The following is a 19204-nucleotide window of genomic DNA, read 5'->3' as shown; positions in this document are numbered from 1 at the left end:
TACTTCCTGCTTTTGAGCTGATGGCTCAGAACCTTGGTTCTTTAAAGTCGTCATAGACTCCTGTTGGAGAGTGCAGGTAGCCGGTGTGGTAATTTAAAGTCTTTTTAGAGGTAGAATAAGACTTTTGCAAACAGAATTATGCTTTTAAATTATCTTAAACTGTTGCCGAACTCAAGGGGTTCATTTTGCCTGCACACATCAAAGCTAGTAGAGACATGAACAGGAGTTTGTAACAAAGAAAGTAGAGGTTTATCTAAGGAGATGGCATCAAACCCTGAGACACGTGAGCTGGTGCTCAAGGACCTGGCTCCCTGATGGCGTGTAGGTTACAGATTATACAGAGCAAAATCACAGGACACTGCGGGTCATGTTGGGAGCTGATTGGTCGGAGGTGAAGTAAGGGAAATGAATCATTTCCTCAGGTCTTGACAGTTCTGAGGTCTTTTCCGCAGTTGTCTGTCGAGTCTCATGGGGAAGTGACCAGGGGATTGTTCCACCTTAGGGCTCAGGAGCTGAAACATAACTGAAGTCAAGATGGTCTCTTTAGCCAGACGTTCGGACCATGTGACCATTAGTCAGGTCCGGGCATCATTTTGTGTCAATGATCAGTTGGTTTGTGAAGTAGAAATTTTGGCAAAAAACTAGTTCTTCTGCAATTTCTTATTAACAAGTAAGAATTCTACAAAAATGAAAGGAAACCATGAGTTGTTATAATGGCTTTATTCTGTAGTTGAAATCTTTCTGGTGGATTATATTGTTCAATGCAGTTGTCACTGTCTTAATTATTTTCATGAAAATTTATTGTTACTTCAAAAACAATTATGAGAACCTCATGGATTTTTTATTTTATGTTTTTCTGCATTAGTTTTAATTCATTTAAAGTTTTTTGTTTGTTTACTGAGTTAAATTACTTGAATAGATTGGTGAATTTTTAAGCTAGAAAATCACACGTGGAATCTTTACTTCCTTCATATTTTAACTGGCATCTGATAAGCTGTAACTTTAACATATCACCATTGTTTTTTAGTTAAGATGTAAAATGCAGCTTGAGTCCTTTAGTCCTTTATTAATATCTCTGTGGAAAAGAGAGGAGGTCTGAATTTCACAAGATATTTGTTGTAGCCAGCAGAGAAAGAGTGAAAAACACATATTGCAGGAAACAGAACTGTCAAAGCCCCAACTACCTTTCCTGTAATTTTGTTCACAGTTTGTTAACATAACCATTTAAAAAAGATGAATTGGGGGGCCTGAATTGATACCCTTAGGTTCCTCTGCCATTGCAGAACAATGAAGACCAAAGCACTCACCATCTTAATATTCACAGGACTGTGCTAAAGAATAATGATTTAAGATCAAGACAAGAGTTAACTGCCCACCTCACCAACCAGTGGCCTTCCCCAGGAGCTCTGGATGTCCATGCTGTTGCCTTGGATACGTTGCTTTACCGAAAACACAATAAACAGTGGTATGAGTAAGTGTAATACTTTTTTTTCCAACTAATTACAAAATTTAGTTGTACCAAAACATATGGCTATCCACTTTGGTTTCTCAGTTATGCTTCTTACTGAATTGAATTTGTTGTTAGCTTAGAGCAAAAGGATTTAAGACTACTTGGGCTTGGTAAGGTTAGATTAAGGCAGTGACGTGCTAATGTTTGGAAGCCAAAGCACCCTGGGGAAGTAAAATATCTGAGAAATTGTTACGCATCGTTGTACCAGTTACCTCCTTCTCCTTCAGTTAAAGTTCAGCCAGTCCTTCAGTTAAGGCTGTGAATTCCTATTAAACAGGAGCCATCTGTTTTTTAATTCTAACTTTAGTGTTTGTATTAGCCATAGGATTAATTTTCCTGCTACTTAGAAAACACAAAATTCCATCTCATGATAGGACGATATTTATATGTTATTGGTGGGTGTGAAAGAGTGTTGTTTATTTTCAATAAATCTAATTTTTGGAGGCCGCAGAAGATATAATCATTCCACCTATGGGTCACAAGACCCCTTTTCTATTTCTTGATCCCTTTGTTCAGGACTGTCATTTACTCACAGTTTCCCCATTTTGAGAGAGCTGCAGAATCTTAGGCTGTCTTCTTTTAGGTAATCTTCATTTTGGAACTTGTAAATGTTATGACCGTCTTTTGACTTTTAGGCACTTTCCAATCTTGATAATTTTTTTTTCAATATCTTTATTTTCCTGTCTTCAGCTAATTTTCTGATTGTTTTTCCTGCTCTCCCTCCATTCTCTTCTATTCTTTCCCCTTCCTTCTCTCCTTTGTTTCCCTTTTCCCTTCTTCCTCTTATTCCCTCTCTTTCCTTTTTCCTTCTCTCTTTTTCTTTCTCTGATCTTTTAGAGCCCTTGTTCTTAAATTTCGCTAGCAAAGCAACAAACTTCTGTCTGTGCTTCTTAGAGTGACTATCACTAGGTAATTAGTAGCCATACATTTTTACAAGAAACGTTTTAGCACAGACAAAATGTTCACCTGTTTTACTCTGGAATTCTGTTTTTTTCATTTATCAACGCTAGAATTCAAAATAAATGTAACTTTTTGTTAAATTTTTTCCTAGGGGCTTAAATACTTTTTTTTTTCATTGATTGCTAGAGATAAGCAGGGAAATGTGAGCAGATTATTTACAGAATAAATCAGTAGAACTTAGGTGTCACCTTTAACTCAGTTGGTTAGAGCATGGTGCTAATAACACCAAGGTTGCCAGTTCTATCCCCGCATGGGCCACTGTGAGCTGTGCCCTCCTTAAAAATAAATAAATTAAATTAAAAAAATAAATAAATCAGTACAACTCTTCTTCAGTATCTAGTAACCATGCTGCTTCAAGGTGTTAACTGAGTCATGGATTGGGACTAATCCATGAAAAAAGTTCTCTTTTATACCCTTATGAAAGTTATGAATAACTAGAATGTATCTTATTATGCTGGTATGTAATTTTATCTTTCAGTAGCATATTTAATTAATGGAAGACTTTAATGGAAGAATATGAGTTTGTATTTCTACCTAATGACTGAAAAACTAAATGTATGGCGATACTTGGTACACTTATCTTGTCTATATATAACATATGAGATGCTCCTGCTTTTTTAACTGCAAAAATATTAGCATTTTAAGCCTGACTAGTTAAAAGACTTATAACTATGCCTTTTTATTGCAGTATCTACATTGTCACTTTAGATAGTGGGAGGTTAAATATTTTAGCCAAAAGACATGTACCCCTGCCTGCCTGTAGAGTTAGCTATTGAGGAACGAACGGATGGGGAGTCTAAGTGGATGATTTACTTGTAGCTTGTCTTTGCATGTAACAATAGTGACTGGATTTTACCAAGTGTTACAGTGGCAACAAATATAACTGAAGTCTGACAAAAGAAAGCAGTGAAACTGCCTGTTCATAAAGTGTGCATCCAGACTTTATACTCCTTGACACAGTTACTCTATTAGTTTAAGAAGGGACACCCTTTCCTTCCCAGCATCATCCCTTAATTTGACCTGACCTTAGTTGTTGATATTCCTTTTAGATGGTCCTATTGCCAAACTAATGTCCTTGAGCAAAAGTATGCAGCTAGAGTGTAGTAGTGTGATCACTGGACCTAGAGTTAAGTCAGGACTTAAAAGGAATCTCTGCTACTTACTTGCTGTGTAATACTAACACTTCCTCTTACCTTTTGTTTCTGCACATGCAATACTGTGGGTAATGCCTATTTAAAAAGAATTATAAGGGTCATATGGGGTAATAAATTGCCTGGCACTTAATAGATTCACAGTAAATATTTATTTATACTATAATCTTTTTGTTTGTATTCTCACATAACCTCGTATCTTTCATGTTTGGAGAATATACACTCACCCAACATCCCAAACTGTACTTTCTTAGAGAACTTGTAAAACTATGCAAAATTAAAATGACCAGCCAATCCCCAATTGTTCTGAATAAGTAATTCCAACTTTTTCATGTAAAAATGGAGGTTTTGGATTTTTAGAATAGAGTAGTGCTCTATAAATCATGTTAGCAACAAGTCATGTCTTTTCATCAGTCTTTTGTACTCTTCAAATTCATAATATAAACCAAAGCCCTTAAACTAACCTGATCGCTAATTCCTCTTAATTTGACCAATATCTTAAATAAGTTCAACAAACATTTATTGAGGAGGTATAAATTATGGAGGAGGTAACCAAAACAACTTTAATAAAGAACATTAGCTTTCTTGATAATTTGGAGAAAGAAGCTGACAATTTCCTGCTAAGAATATGGTTATTATTATAAATAACCATGGATGTCTATAGTTACTTCTTTAGGAGCTTTGTAAATTCATTCTCCCAGTTAGCTTTGAGAAGGAGAGCGTTTGATTTAATGAATTTTGTGAACTTGTTACATTTCTTTTTTTAAAATAATTTTTAAAATTTTCAATTACAGTTGACATTCAGTGTTATATTAGTTTCAGGTGTACAGAATAGTGGACAGACATTTATATAACTTATGAAATGATCTCCCCATTAAGTCTAGTACCCACCTGGCACCATACATAGTCATTGCAATATTATTGACTGTTTCTTACATCCCCATGACTGTTTTGTTACTGCCAATTTGTACGTCTTAATCCCTTCACCTTTTTAACTCATATCCCCAATCCCCCTTTCATCTAGCAACCATTAAAATGTTCTGTATAACTATGAGTTTTTTCTGTTTTGTTTGTTTTGTTTTTTAGATTCCATATATAAGTGAAATCATATGGTATGTCTTTCTCTGTCTGACTTATTTAACTTAGCATAATACCCTCTAGGTCCATCCATGTTGTTGCAAATGGCAAGATTCCTTTCTTTGTATGGCTGAATACTATTCCATTGTATGTATGTACCACATTTTCTTTATCCATTTGTCTGTTTCTTAAAATGACCCATTAGATAACTTGGCTATGTTGTCATCTACTCGTGGAAGGATCCCTTTCACAACTGAAAAGCTTAAAATTATTTCCATTTACTATACTGTTTATAAAACTTTAAAAATATCATTTCCAATTTATTTCTTGATTATTTAGACTTGGCAAGATTAGTTGTGCTGGATTTTATATCTTTTACTGCAGTCATAGGAATATCATGTTAAACATTTTTAAGGAATAGGCTTACTACTGTAAGAACGCAACAATAAGTATATACAGTACATTCCTTTAACACACAGAGAGTAATTACTTTTTGTTTCAAGTAAGTTCTGTTTTAATATGTTTCTTTATATGTAAAGTCTTGGTCACATGAGCTGGTTAGATACTGGTTATATAATTTTGTTAGGTTATTGTCTAACCCACTCATTCCCATCCTAACAGATCAGATTCACTGTCATCATATTTATATTTTCTACATAAGCTTTTTCAGTGTTCCACATTTATCATTGTTTGCCAATTTGGCTATCATTCACAAAATTACTGAGAATTATGAGCTTCTATATGCCCTTCATGATCTGTTAAAGCTAATTTTTCTTAATGACTTCTGAGTGGTAGATATAATCAGTTTAAATGTACTAGTGGTTCTCCTTCCCATGTGTGTCTTTCTAATATTTTTGGAGTAGAACTCCCTAAAGCGCTGAGGCTGCAAAAATCTTTTGCAGTTTGTAAGTTTGACCTGACTCAAATACATCCTTCTCTTTCAGGCTCCTTTGCATCCTTCCATTGATTTTAGTAGATTAAGAGTATATAGATATTCTGTTACAGCAAATGCTTATTTTGTTCCTTAAATATATTTCTATGAAATCAAATCAAGAATAAAAAGAACAGTATATCTGTTTTCAAGTACATTCATGTGCCTCTTTGTGTGCATTCCAAGTATATTTGTTTTTATTTTCTTCTGGGCATCACACTCTCTGCTGTCCAGTAACTACCAGATAATGTAGATTATTATTGACCTCAATATGTATGTTGGGCAAATAAGTGATGTAGGTTATCCATATCCTTACTTCTGATCACTGATACAAAGTGTAAGGTTGTAGAAAAATGTACTACTAAGTGAATTCAGGACTGTGGCTCAGTTTTCTTTTGTCGTTATTTGGTACCAATTCTATATGTTGAAATTTGTATTTGAGTTATTTTAAATGTTTAAATAGTTATATATTGAATGCAGTGGATTTTATTATGTCTCATGCTCAAGACATGCAATTCCTCCAAGTTTAATTTAAATTATATTTAACAATGTAATGACATAAACTATAAACTTTTATGTAGTCATAGTACATGACTTCTACAGTCTTGGGTTCTTATTTTGATCAAGCTATTACTGTTTTAAAAATTCTACCCCGAGAAATAGTAATAGACTGTTAATTGGTTTGATGTGTCTGGTGGGTTACATTTAAATCTTACAGTGTGATGTTAATAAGCCTAGAATTCTAAGATAGGATAAGATAGAAAGACAGAGCTCCCACAGACAGTTAGTTTTACTCCATGACAACAGCATGTTTGTCGGATGGAGTTGCCAGTTGCATTGGAAATCAGGTGAGAATGTGAAAACCCAACCTATTCTTTGTCATTGGTGAAAAGCAGCTGCACTAGACTTTTCCTAGGTGATGGGTCTGTAGTTGTTTTCAGGCAAGAAGATACTGTCTGGTACTGTTCTTAATATCTTATGAATAAGGTGCTTAACTTCGACTTGGAATTTTTATTACTGCTGCAGAACATCATTGTTTACCAAATTCTATTCCTATATTCATTGGCATTTGGTTAAGGAAAGCCTATAAACTCTAGGATTTTCACTAAAGTGACAAGTTAAAGGGTAGAGAGGTCCCCCAAATCACTTTGGATCTGGAGTATGATATTCTAAAAGGAACTTTAGTAGGTCATACAGAATGAGAAAGCTCATTCTGTGTTGCCATCATTAGGGGCTGCTTTTACAAGCTTTCCTCCCTCAAGTGGGTGACAGTCCTTGAGATTACTGTAAATGTGTGCTGTGAGACCTTACAATATTCAGTTGAATTCTAAATCTCTTATTCTGGGTATTTTTGTGTGTGTAAATTTCTATACATAATTTTTAAAAATCAGTAACATTAATGAACAAGTTTCCTATGATGAAAAGTTAGTGTCAGAAACTCACCTTAAACCATTCAATTTTAAAAACAAGCCTTCTACCTATTAGGCACAGAAAAATAATTTGGAAGAGTAGCTTATTTATCATTTCCTTTATTAAATTATTGTGTTCCTGCTTTCCTCTCTAGCTAAGTAAATAAGATTTCAAAGGAAATCAAGTGAAATTTTCAGTGATTTGATTAAATATAGTATAGTTTATATGGTCTATCTCAGCAAGCAAGGCTGTTCTTTAAAAATAGCTTCTAAAAGAAGAAGCCAAATCTTTTCTTCCTATTCCAGAGATGAGATAGTATAGTAGTTAAGGGGACAGAATTAGAGCCAGCCTACCAGGTTCAAATCTAATCTCTTTTTGCCCCAGTTTCCTCTACTATAAAGTAGGGATGGTAATAATTCCATCCTCTTAGGGTAGTTGTGAGGATTAAATAAGTTAATATATATGAAATATATAGACCAGTGCCTAGCATTTTTTAAGAACTATATAAATATTGGGTATCGTTTTTAAATTACATGTTGTATAGCTCATATACATATTATGTATTATAATTATCAGAAGTTTCCTACAATAATAGCTCTTCCTGTTACTTAAAAATAGAATTAAGAACTTCTATAATCTCGACATTTGAAAAGTCATCATGTTATAAAGTGAGAACACTGTTTGCTTTGTAAGCTAGTAGTTATTCCACCACCTCATTCTTCATTTCATTTCTTAGAGGAAAAAAACATGCAGGTACCTATTGTATATTTCCTCCCCACTGAATATACATACATTTGATAAACTTGTATGTCTACTTTTGTGAGTATGAATAGAGAATAGCTATGTAATAAATCATTTAAACTATATATGCTTTCCTATAATATTACAGAATATATTACATTTCTAGGAAATTAGATAGGGTTTGACTACCTTAGGAAATACATGTTAAAAAACCTAAAAAAAATATGTTCATTTCCCTGGATCGTTTATATTTGGAAATAATAATGAATTCTGTGCCCTTACTTGAAATGTCAATTATACCAAAGCTGCATATATCTTTTGAGTTGGTTTTAATGTGACAAAACAAATGAGGACAGTTTAATAATAAATCTTCATTTATTTTCCATTTATAACTGAGTTTTTCCTCTATTATAATTTATTTCTAATTAATTTCCTTAATAGAAAATGGGCTCACAGTTGCAAATAGATGAGGAAAGGAGGTTAATTATCTTGATGGTATATTAACACAAACAGGTATTTTATTACCCAAAACTTTTTAACATTCTAAATTACAGGAATTTATAATAATTTGTTATTGTTATATAATAACCATCTGTACAAATATCAAGACATTGAAGAATTTTGAAGTGCTTAGGAGACAGTAGATCATTATCGTTATATGTTGATTTTGTTTCTGCATTAAGAGTATTCTGTAGATTTTTCTGCTCCTTTGACAACAGGTAATAACCAGAAGTCCCCATTTCTTGACCAACTGGATAATCAAAATTGGTGTAAAGATTTAAATTTGTTTGAAAAATTATTTTCTTTTACATTTTTAGTGAATTAAACAGATAGACCTCCAAAATGGTAGAGGGAAAAGTATTATATAATGGATCATATTGTAGCCATAATAAAGACAAAGTTTAGGGGAAACATTGGGGAGTAATTAATTAGAAATTCAATAAATTGAAGAAATTAAAGAACATCTTTTTAAATTATTTCTTTTTGTGAGAAGAAATTCAAGTAGTATTTTACTCTTGTTTTACAGAAAGAGTTATCAAAGTCTTGACCAGCTATCAGCTGAAGTTAGCCTTTCTCAGAGTTCACTGGATCCAGGTCCATCACAAGAAGGAGATGGAAAACAAGACACATTAAATTCAATCAGTGAAGGTAAGGGGGAAAAAATTTATTTGAAAATTACTTTTTCCTGCACGATCTATATTTTGATTGCAGAGGATTACTGAAGAACAATAGTGATATTTCTGTGAAGCATGTTAAGAATTAAGCTACCAGTATAATTAAAAGTGGTCTGCTCATGTGTTTGTGGCAAACCTTGAAAGATTATCTGTAATTTTTAGTTTATTTCCTCACTTCCTGTACTCTTTTCTACCTACTCCAATTTTGTGTCTCTACCATTTACTGATTTTTACCAAGGTGATGTTAATCACTGCCATATTGCTAACATCAGTTCTCTGTCTTCATCCTCTTAAACTTCTCAGCAGCTATTGATGCAACTTACCACTTCCTCATTCTTGAGTCACTTTTGGGAACCTTGTTTACTGAGTGTTCTGAAAAACTTGGGGAATAAACATAAGAATTCTATTTTTCCTGTTACTGCTTTCAGCTATGCTCTTATCAACCACTCTTTCCATTGGGTTGCATCGTCTTGAACAACATCTTGGTCCAATTCCATAACATTTCAGGCAGCTTTCAATGATTATATTTTAGTTTCCAAGACTCAACCTATTCATTTTCAAACTTCAGTGGCTTAGTTGGTTCAAAGTTCTTTTCTACCCCCAGCATAGGCTAGAGCTGTGACTTTGGATTGGACAAGTGTTGCTGGTATGATGATATGGTGCTCACATATTTTCTCTCTACTTCTTCCCAGTTCTACATCTGCTGCTGTGTAGTGAGAGCTCAGGAGAGACAGATAATTTCTTACTTCAGGGGAACCTGCATTCCTCTGCAGCTCCAGTTTCTTCCCTGTCTTCTCACATTGCAGTAAATGGCTCCACCATAGGCATTATCCTAGATTCTACTCTATCCCCCTACAACTGTAAGTCAGTTTATTAGCAAGTCCTGTCAGCTCTCCATACAACACGTGATATATACATTGACTCACCATCCTCCCCATTACTGCAACCCAAGTCTGTGCCACCTGGGCAAGCCTGCTGGGTGGACTATGGCCATGGCTTTTTCATTGTCTTTCACCTCTCTTTCTTGCCCTCTCATAGTCCATTTTACATACAGAAATCAGTGATCTTTAAAAACATAAATCAGGAACTATTATACCCCCCACTTAAAATTCCCCAGTGGCTCTCAATGACAATCAGAATAAAATTCAAACTGCTTATCATAGCACTATAATTGTTGCTAGAAAAGGGTGAGAAGTCATTTTTTTCAAGAAGCATTTTATTAAGCCCCTCGTGTGTGACAAGTATCATGCTAGTAACTATTAATACTAGTAACCACTGTATTTCATCAAATCTAACATGCTTGGGTTTTAAGATACATGTACCACAAAATGTACCACAAAAAAAGAAAAGAAAAATAAAATGCTGACAAACTATAATACATTTCCATATCTCTTAGCATTTTTTAATATTTATTTTAAAAGATGTTTTAGACTTTTTAAAAACCTGTTTTAGGAGTGTTTGAGATCTTGCTCCCCAATATATGTACTCAATTTGGCTCAAATAAATGTATACAAATAAAAACAAAAACGCAACAAACTCTTTTACTATAATTCACATAACATAAAATTCACTACTTTAAAGTGTACAATTCATTGGTGTTTAGTATACAGTCATGTACCTCTTAACAATGAGGATACATTCTGAGAAATGTGTCGTTAGGTGAATTTGTCATTATGCGAACATCTTAGAGTGTACCGACACAAACCTAGATGGTACAGCTTACTACACACCTAGGCTGTCTGGTCTAGCCTATTGCTCCTAGGCAACAAGCCGGTACAGCATGTTACTGTAGAAAACAACACGAGATTAAACCAAGCACAAGAGAAAATGATACAATCGAGAGATACAGTAAACATGAGATGTGAGGCTGCCCACCGAACGTGGTATACTCTTTTACAGCAAACATTTTTTATAAGTAGAAAGAGTACATTTTAAAATAAGAAAAAAGTATAGTATAATAAATACATAAGCCAGTAACATAGCCATTTATGATCATTATCAAGTATCATGTGCTGCACGTCATTGTATGTGCTAGACTTTCATTCGACTGGCAGCGCAGGAGGTTTACCCCAGCATCACCACACACATGAGTAATGTGTTGCACTAAGACGTTATGACAGCTATGACATGACTGGGCGATAGGAATTCTTTTTGCAGCTCCATTACAATCTTACGGGACCACAGTCGTCCATGCAGCTGGTCACTCACTGACGGGAACATCCTAGGCAGTGCATGACCATATGACAGTCACCAGAACATTGCTGTCACCCAGTAAAGAGGCCCTGTACCTCTTAGCAATCAATCCCAATCCCTCCCCACCCCATCCCTTAGTAACTACTAATCTGCTTTCTGTCTTTCTGGATTTGTCTACTCTAAACATTCATATAATGAAATAATACAATATGTAACTTTTTTTGTTTGGCTTATTTGACTTAGCATAATCTTTTCACAGTTCAACTCTGTTGCTGCGTTTATCAATACTTCATTCCCTTTTAGGACTGAATAATATTCCATTATATGAATATAACACAATTTGTTTATCCATTCATCAGTTGGATGTTTGAATTTTCTACTTTTGCACTACGATGCTGCTATGAACATTCATGTACTAGTTTTTATAACATATTTTACTTCTTTTGAGTATATACCAGGAATGGAATTGGCTGGATCACATGTTTAACCATTTGAGAACTGCTAAGTTGTTTTTGTTGTTGTTGTTGTTGTTTAAAGATTTTTATTGGGAAAGGGGAACAGGACTTTATTGGGGAACAGTGTGTACCTCCAGGACTTTTTCCAAGTCAAGTTGTTGTCCTTTCAATCTTAGTTGTGGAGGGCGCAGCCCAACTCCAGGTCCAGCCACCATTGTTAGTTGCAGGGGGCGGAGCCCACCATCCCTTGCAGGAGACGAACTGGCAACCTTGTGGTTGAGAGCCTGCGCTCCGACCAACTGAGCCATCCAGCACTGGCTTATGTGGGAATCGAATTGGCATCCTTTGGCGTTAGGAGCATGGAGCTCCAACCACCTGAGCCACTGGGCTGGCCCAGCTAAGTTGTGTTTTGAAGTGTACCATTTTACAATCCCACCAGCAATGTAGGAAGATTTCAGTTTCTCCATACCCTCACCAACACTTGTTATTATCTTTTTTATTATAGCCATCCTAGTGGGTGGGAAGTGGAATTTCATGGTTTTGATTTGCATTGCCCTAATGAGTAACAATGTTGAGCATTTTTTCATGTGTTTATTGGCCGTTTGTATATCATCTTCAGAGAAATATCTGTTCAGATCCTTTGACCATTTAAAAATTGCATTGTTTGTTTTTTTATGGTAGTGTTTTAATAGTTCTTTATGTGTATTCTGGAGAGTAGACCCTTATCAGATACTATTTGCAAATATTTTCTCCCATTCTGAAGGGTTTGTTTTTCATTTTCTTGCTAGTGTTCTTTGAGTCACAGTTTTAAGTTCTGATGAAGTCTTGTTTATCTAGTTTTTCTTTTGGTTGCTTGTACTTTTGTACTCATATCAAAGAAACCATTGCCTAATCCAAGGTCATGCATCTTTACACCTTTGTTTCCCTTTAAGAGTTTCATAGTTTTTAGATCTTACATTTAAGTCTTCGATCCATTTTGATTTAATTTTTCTGTGTGGTATGATCGAAGCATACAACTTTATTCGTTGGCATGTGGGTATTCAGTTGACCCTGGTCCATTTGTTGAAGACTCTTCTTTCCCCCCATTGAATGGTCCCAGAACTCTTGTTGAAATATATCACATGTGGGTTTATTTCTGGCTTCTCAATACTGTCCCATGGGCCTGTGTGTCTCTGCCAGTGCCTTGTTGTCTTTACTCAAAGCCCAGACTGACTACTGTAGCTTTGTTGTAAGCTTTGAAATCAGGATGTGTGAGTTCTCCAACTTTGTTCTTCTTCAAGATTGTTTTGGCTTTTCAAGGTCCTTTGCATTTCAATATGAATTTTATAATCAACTTATAATTTCTGAAAAAATGGGGAATTAAACTTTTGAAGGGGATTACATTGAATCTGTAGATCAGTTTGGGAAATACAGCAATATTTTGTCATTGTCAGTATACAACCCTTCCACTTCTTTGGTTAAATTTATTTCTGAATATTTTATTCTTTTAGCTGCTATTATAAATGAATTGGTTTTTCTTTTAATTTTCGGATTGTTGGTTGCTTCTTTGAGACTTTATGCATGGATTTTAAAATTAATTTCAGTGTTCTCTAGAAGGAAAATAAACGTGAATCATTTGTCAAAAACTTCATGTTCAGAGTGTATGTCTTTTGAATTATTTTTTGAACCAAAATGTCAGTGACTGTCTTTCCTCACAATATCATCTTCTGCCAACAGTGAACCATTTCCTAAAAAAAATACTCCACTGTTGTAAGGATGTCTTTCAAGTTACCAACAAATATCCTGCACCTTTTTATGCAGATACTTTCCTATTTGCCTAATTTATACATTCATTTTCTTCATCAATTAAATCAAATGCTTCTGTAAGTTAAACAGATTTTCTTCAAAGGTGACAGTTCCATGACAAATTGATGTTTGACATCTTAATGGGAATCCTGTGTGATGCATGAATCAGTCACTCCAATTGCTTGTTGCTTCAAAATTTATTTTATCTATTCTGAGGAATTTCTTCTACCTTCAATTATATACTTGGCATGTGACAAGCAATCCTTTGCATATATCCCCAAGCTTCATCTACTTGGAGATTTTTTCCTTTTCTTAGAAATTTCTTCCCAGGTACTGTGTTGTTCTATAAGAAAGTATGAATTGCAGTAATTTCTGTAAGGCTTCACTGGCTCTGTAGTAAATGAATATGATCAAGAATGTTTCTGAATTCAGAAGACTTGATTTCAAGTCACAGTACAAACAGATTACGATTACAGGATAATTTCCAGGCTCCTTAACTGAACTGTAAAGCCTTCTGTGGCCTTTACCCATTCCCCTAATCTCATTTCTTGCTCGTACCTCCCTCGGGTGTTAATGCTCCCCTCTGTGCTTTTGCTCATGCTGGTCTTCTGCAGAGCCCCTCTGGTTTTTGCCTCCTTGGGTATGCATGCCCACTAGGATGCAGTTCAGTAGTCACTTTCTCCTTGAAACTTCTCTAATTGCCCCTTACCCATACTTTCTGATTTGGTTGGATACTTCTCCTCTAAGCTTCCATAATACCCTTGAGTTACACTGTTTTCGCTGCACTTACTGCATTTGTTATAATTTTGTTTGTTACTGTTTCCACCATACACTAAATTCCCTGTGGGCAAGAAGTGGTTTTTAAATGTATCTTTTTATCACAATGCCCAGCACTGAGGGACACTCAGTGACTTCTACCTTCATACCATTTGCAGCAGTACCATCCGAAGACGTTTAGAGTCCAGATTCCATATTAAAACACTTAAAACAAACTGACCTTTATTACTATAAAACAAAATTCCATTTTCTGCTCCTGATGACTAATTTGTTTCTGCTAGGAACTACCAATCTCCCAGTAAGTCATCTGGACACAGGGTTTTTTGTTAGCCTTGACAAGTTCGTCCCCCCATATCAGTAAATTGCTTTTAAAATATTAACTCAGATTTTAATGTACTTGTTATGTTTTAATCCATTGTAATAATTTTATGTGTTTATATATACATATATGTATTAGCAACTGTTGACATCACAATATTCAAGAATATGAAATATTGGTAAAGTAGAAAGTTTTTAATGGTTTTAGGTTCTTATTGGTATTCTTCAAGGGCAATTAAATGTTTGTTAATTTTATCCTAATTTCAGGTAAAGAAGATACTCCCTCATTACTTGGTCTATGTGGGTCTCTAACATCAGTGGCAAGTTATAAATCTCTAACAAGCCTAAAATCTAATGACTACCTTGCAAGTCCTACAACAGAGATGACAAGTCCAGGCCTAACTCCATCCTGAAAAATTTTATGGAAAAGCCAAAAGATTTTGTTGCAAATGTTCTATTTACATAAGTTTGACTGATGGGGAAAACCTTTGGAATTTTATATTGTTCTGGCATGTCTGGAATTCTGTTACTCATGTTAGTGTTCAGTCCACTCCATGTAAACTTCTGAGTGGAAAAAAAATGTTCCTGGTATTTTTCATTTTAAAATTCTTATATTTGTCACTGAGGAAGTTTAAAATGAATAGGCTTAAAAAACTTTCAGAGATCCTCTAACTTAATAATTCATTGCAAATTTTACATATTTATTATTCAGCAGCTTTTCATATATTTAAATATGTCATCATTGCCAGAGACTGAGTTCAAGGTTTATTCCAAAGACAAGCTAAGTATTTTCTTTCACTCTTTTATGCAATGATTAAAATTTCTAAAAATGACCAATTTCATTTTCATTTTCTTCCTAGGTCCTAATGTTTAAAAGCCTTGTTTTTAATATGAGAATATTCTCAGCTGCAGTTTCACAGTGACTTAACTCAATTTTTCTTTAACAATTATTTTGTATCAACATTCCATTTAACATTTTATAAATTTTGTAGGACTGTGCCTTTAGGCAGTTAGGGTCACAAGGAAAGTATTTTAGGCCAGTTAGGTAAAATGAATAAATTTCTTATCTTTGTTGTCCCAAAATTTTCTTCAAAGGTTATCAATTAAAAAATATTAAATATGCCTCAAAATTTGGAAACATTAGAAAATAGAGACCAGGTGTTCAAACAAGTATTTGATCAGGAAAGATTTCAAGTTCAGTTAAGTACTTGAGAAGCTTTTAAATTAGGATCAGTAGGGTAATCAACTATACTTAACAACGTCTGGCATACAGTACTGCTTTTTCTCCCTCGTGTGCAACAATGAATTGTATCATGTATGTCTCACAGCTTCTATCATTTAGTTGCATTTTAAAGTTAATGTTAAAAATCCTTGCACTTCTACAGGTTAAAAGTTTTCTTTTTTAAAAAAGCTGTGAGCCGTATTTCTAGTGTTTTTGCAGTTTTTGGAACTATACATCTTGTCCCTAAAAATTCCACCATACTAAAAGACAAATGTGTTAAGTATATTTTCTGTAGTAAGTTATGAGTAAAACATGGATTAGCTGTGCCAAAGAAGTTTTGTACATTGTTTACATGAAGAGGCTACAATACTTATTGGGGACTTTAAGTGGTATTTTGTTTAATAAAACATTACATTCAAACTTGGTAGCTTTGATATATAGAAAGAATGTTCCTCCTAAAACAATTTTTATTGAGAGGAGGCAAAAAGTGCTGAACTTACCACATTCATTCTTTGTATTAGAAATGTAGGAGTGTGGTGGTTCTCTGCAGTCTTCAGAGCTTTGCTCTCATAATTTGGAATTTAAGATAATAAATAGTAACAAGGCTAGTCTTATATGTAAGACAGTTCAAACAGTGTCATTTCAGGGACAAAGGAGGCCCAGAAGCCCTTAAAGTAGGTTATCTTAGATGTACCAGAACTACTCAGAGGTTTCTTCTTTTAGCTTAAGGCTTTACTTGTAGACATGCAAATATTCTTGAGCTGTGGTACTTTATATCTTAATTCTGTACACCTTATTGTGAATGAGGTATCCAAAGCAGTTTTCATTCAGCTTGGAGGATGAAAGGTAGGTATGAAATGAGGACAGATGGAAGCCTTGGAAGGGGAGAATGGAAATGGTTAAGGAGGGGAACTTCAAAACTTGTAGGCTGGCCTTAAGCACTATTGCTTTCCAAGCAACTATCAGAATAACATTTAAATGGTTTATTATTCATGGTCCATTCTCAACTAGACATTATCCTTCAATAATTTAAAAAACATCTTTGTTAAAATTTTTCCATACATTTTTATAATACAGAAATTCAAGGTTCCGTAATTGGTAAAATTTTTCAGATTTGTCTAATGGACACAGTAACTTGTGCATCTTAACATGCTAAATGCAGATTTAAATGACACCTGAGGATCGTAACTTTTCCTCCTTTCTTGGAGCTCTTGGTATAAAATTCATCTGCCAATGTGAAGTTAGGTTTCTACACAGTTTATCTCACACTAGTTATAGAGGTAGTTTGTTAATGTGTGCATGAGGAAACAACCGATGTCTCAATCTTTAGTTTTAAGTGGTGGTGTTTATTGTTCACAGGCCCTCCCCAAAATAGAATGCTGAATTCCATGCTAGTATTTCTATGCGTATTTTGTTGCCCTGATGTATTATTCTTGTTGCATGTATATTAAACATTTTGTATCATGCACTGGTGGTCTTATTTTGTCCTTGACGAAAAGTTACTTCATTCAGGTTGTGGACTGAACTTGTTTCAACAAATGTGGTAAACATGTATTAACACCGAAAATGCTAATATGAAAATGGTTTTGGAGAAATCCTTACTTTAACTATCAAATAAAACACATTTTATTGTTTTAAAAACCATGACATGCGTTAGAATACGCAGCATCTATTGAAGTGGCACAGTACACTAGCGGTTCTGGCAGTGTTACTGACTGGATTATGTAATAGCCAGTGTTTGTTTCCTCACCTGTAAAATGGAAGCATCATCATCTCAGCACCTGTGTGATGCCATCAGGATGATGTCAGCGTTAAACAAAAGGTACGTTTCTAAAAGGTAAATGCCAAAAACAAGCTACTACAGTAGCTGAGCCCCTTGTGATTTTAGTGCCCCGAAGTGTTTTTGACAAATAGAATTAAATAATTTTTAATTAAGATAGGTATAAGCTTTCACTAAATGTTTCAATTGCTTTGGCTGCCATGTGGCTTATACTTAAAGATTAAGAAAGCATGTTAGTCATGTTCTGAAGGACTGCTTGTAAAGCAGGTTCCAGGAGAAATATCTAAAAGTATACTTTAAGATAATAGAAACAGTATAGCTAGTTAAGCACAAAACAATGGTAGCTCAATAATGCGATAGTCACAGATGTCTAGTTTATGCATTTTGCTTTAAAGAAAATGTCAGACACACAATTATGAGATATTTTGCAGAATCTTGGTTCTTCAGCCCAGCACCCCTTGTTCTCAGTATAGTTTTGTGTTGCTGATATGCTGTTTCTTTGTCAAGCATAAGGAGTTAACTTCAGGCTCTTGAGAATTTATGAGTTTGTTCTGCAGAAGGAAGGAATGTCTCCAAGGTAGCTGCCACCAGCTACTGGTGCCCAGGACTCTGATGTGAAAAAGTATTAATCTGTGACTGAAGAAACAGGCTTCTCTCTCAGTTCCCTGTAAGTGCCCCTCTTCTCCCTCCCCATTACAACTCTGCTGCTTGGTCCGGAACTGCAAAGATGGTCTTTGGACATTAGTCCGCTGTCATCCCAGGCTACCTGCTTCTGGAGTAAAGCAACCTTTCCTTTCACCCAACACATGCGTCTCCAGTATGGGCTTTCGAGCAGTGAGTAGATGAACTTTGGTGTTTTGTTTTTTCCCCAGTAACACTACAAATTATGATGGACAGAAACCTTAAAAATGCAAGTAAACTAAGTTTTTATTTAAGTCATCTTTATTAGATTTACATACAAGTTTTCAAGTGGTTAAAAATGCCTCACAACTTAGGAAATTCTTTGTTAAAGTTCCTATCATTAGGTAAAATCTCTAATTTTAATCAACTCATACATTGGATTGCCTCTGAAATATCACATTACTTCTCTGAACTTCAGGGCTCCTAAATTTTTAAAAATTAGTTCACTTTGCTCTTCCTTGTAGGCAAAGCAGCTTCTATTTTGTTTTGGCATTTCTTCTTTTTAACTGATAGAAAGGGAAAGATAAGATTCTATCAGTGTCATTATGGCACCATGGTACCTTTTAAAAATATATTTCAGTCCAAACCAAGCTTTTAGATTGTTTTAAAACAGACCACCTTATTAACAACTCTAATTATTAGAGCTGTACCAAAAATACTTCCTTGGTTTCCTGTTGCCGTATTTCTTCTCCATTGGCACACAAGGCCTCTGACTGCATTTCCAATCTGCCTGCCTACCACATCCCCATATACCCTTTGCTCAAGTGACTGGGACCACATCCCACTATTTGAGTGAAACTCCCACCTCCAGGTCTGTTTAATGGGTCACCTGTCCTTATCTTAGAAGCAGTTCCTGACCAGATCCTCTCCGCCCCCAGGCTTTGTGGACCTTTTCAATTACATCACTGGCACCCCTCTAGCAATCATGGCTCTGAAACATCCTTGAGGCCAGTGAGTTTCTGAAACGTCTTATCTCCAGTGCTTTTTATACTGCCTACCTACCACATAAAAGGTCTTAAGTGTTGAATGACATTAAAA

At 34.9% G+C, this 19204-nt stretch overlaps 1 protein-coding gene across 6 annotated transcripts in view; it reads left to right on the top strand.

Moving 5' to 3' along the window:
• RUNDC3B (RUN domain containing 3B) overlaps positions 1–17171 on the top strand; it is a 124779-nt gene extending 107608 nt beyond the window's left edge. For 4 of the 6 annotated variants that reach the window (XM_088797778.1, XM_074340687.2, XM_074340688.2 and 1 more), the window contains 3 exons: positions 1325–1471; positions 8808–8929; positions 14751–17171. In XM_088797778.1, the coding sequence (XP_088653904.1) occupies positions 1325–1471; positions 8808–8929; positions 14751–14896 (415 nt within the window). In that variant the 3' untranslated portion in view covers positions 14897–17171. The remainder of the gene's footprint in view (positions 1–1324; positions 1472–8807; positions 8930–14750) is intronic. The other 2 variants (XM_074340689.2, XM_074340690.2) reach the window with 1 other exon arrangement.
• Positions 17172–19204: the final 2033 nt, after the last annotated feature.

This window comes from Rhinolophus sinicus, chromosome 4 (genome assembly GCF_057876585.1).
Source record: "Rhinolophus sinicus isolate RSI-liver-muscle chromosome 4, RSI-T2T, whole genome shotgun sequence".
NCBI classification, from domain to species: domain Eukaryota; kingdom Metazoa; phylum Chordata; class Mammalia; order Chiroptera; family Rhinolophidae; genus Rhinolophus; species Rhinolophus sinicus.
The sequence above is the reverse complement of the archived record's forward strand: the minus strand, read 5'-3'. Positions and strand labels throughout refer to the sequence as shown.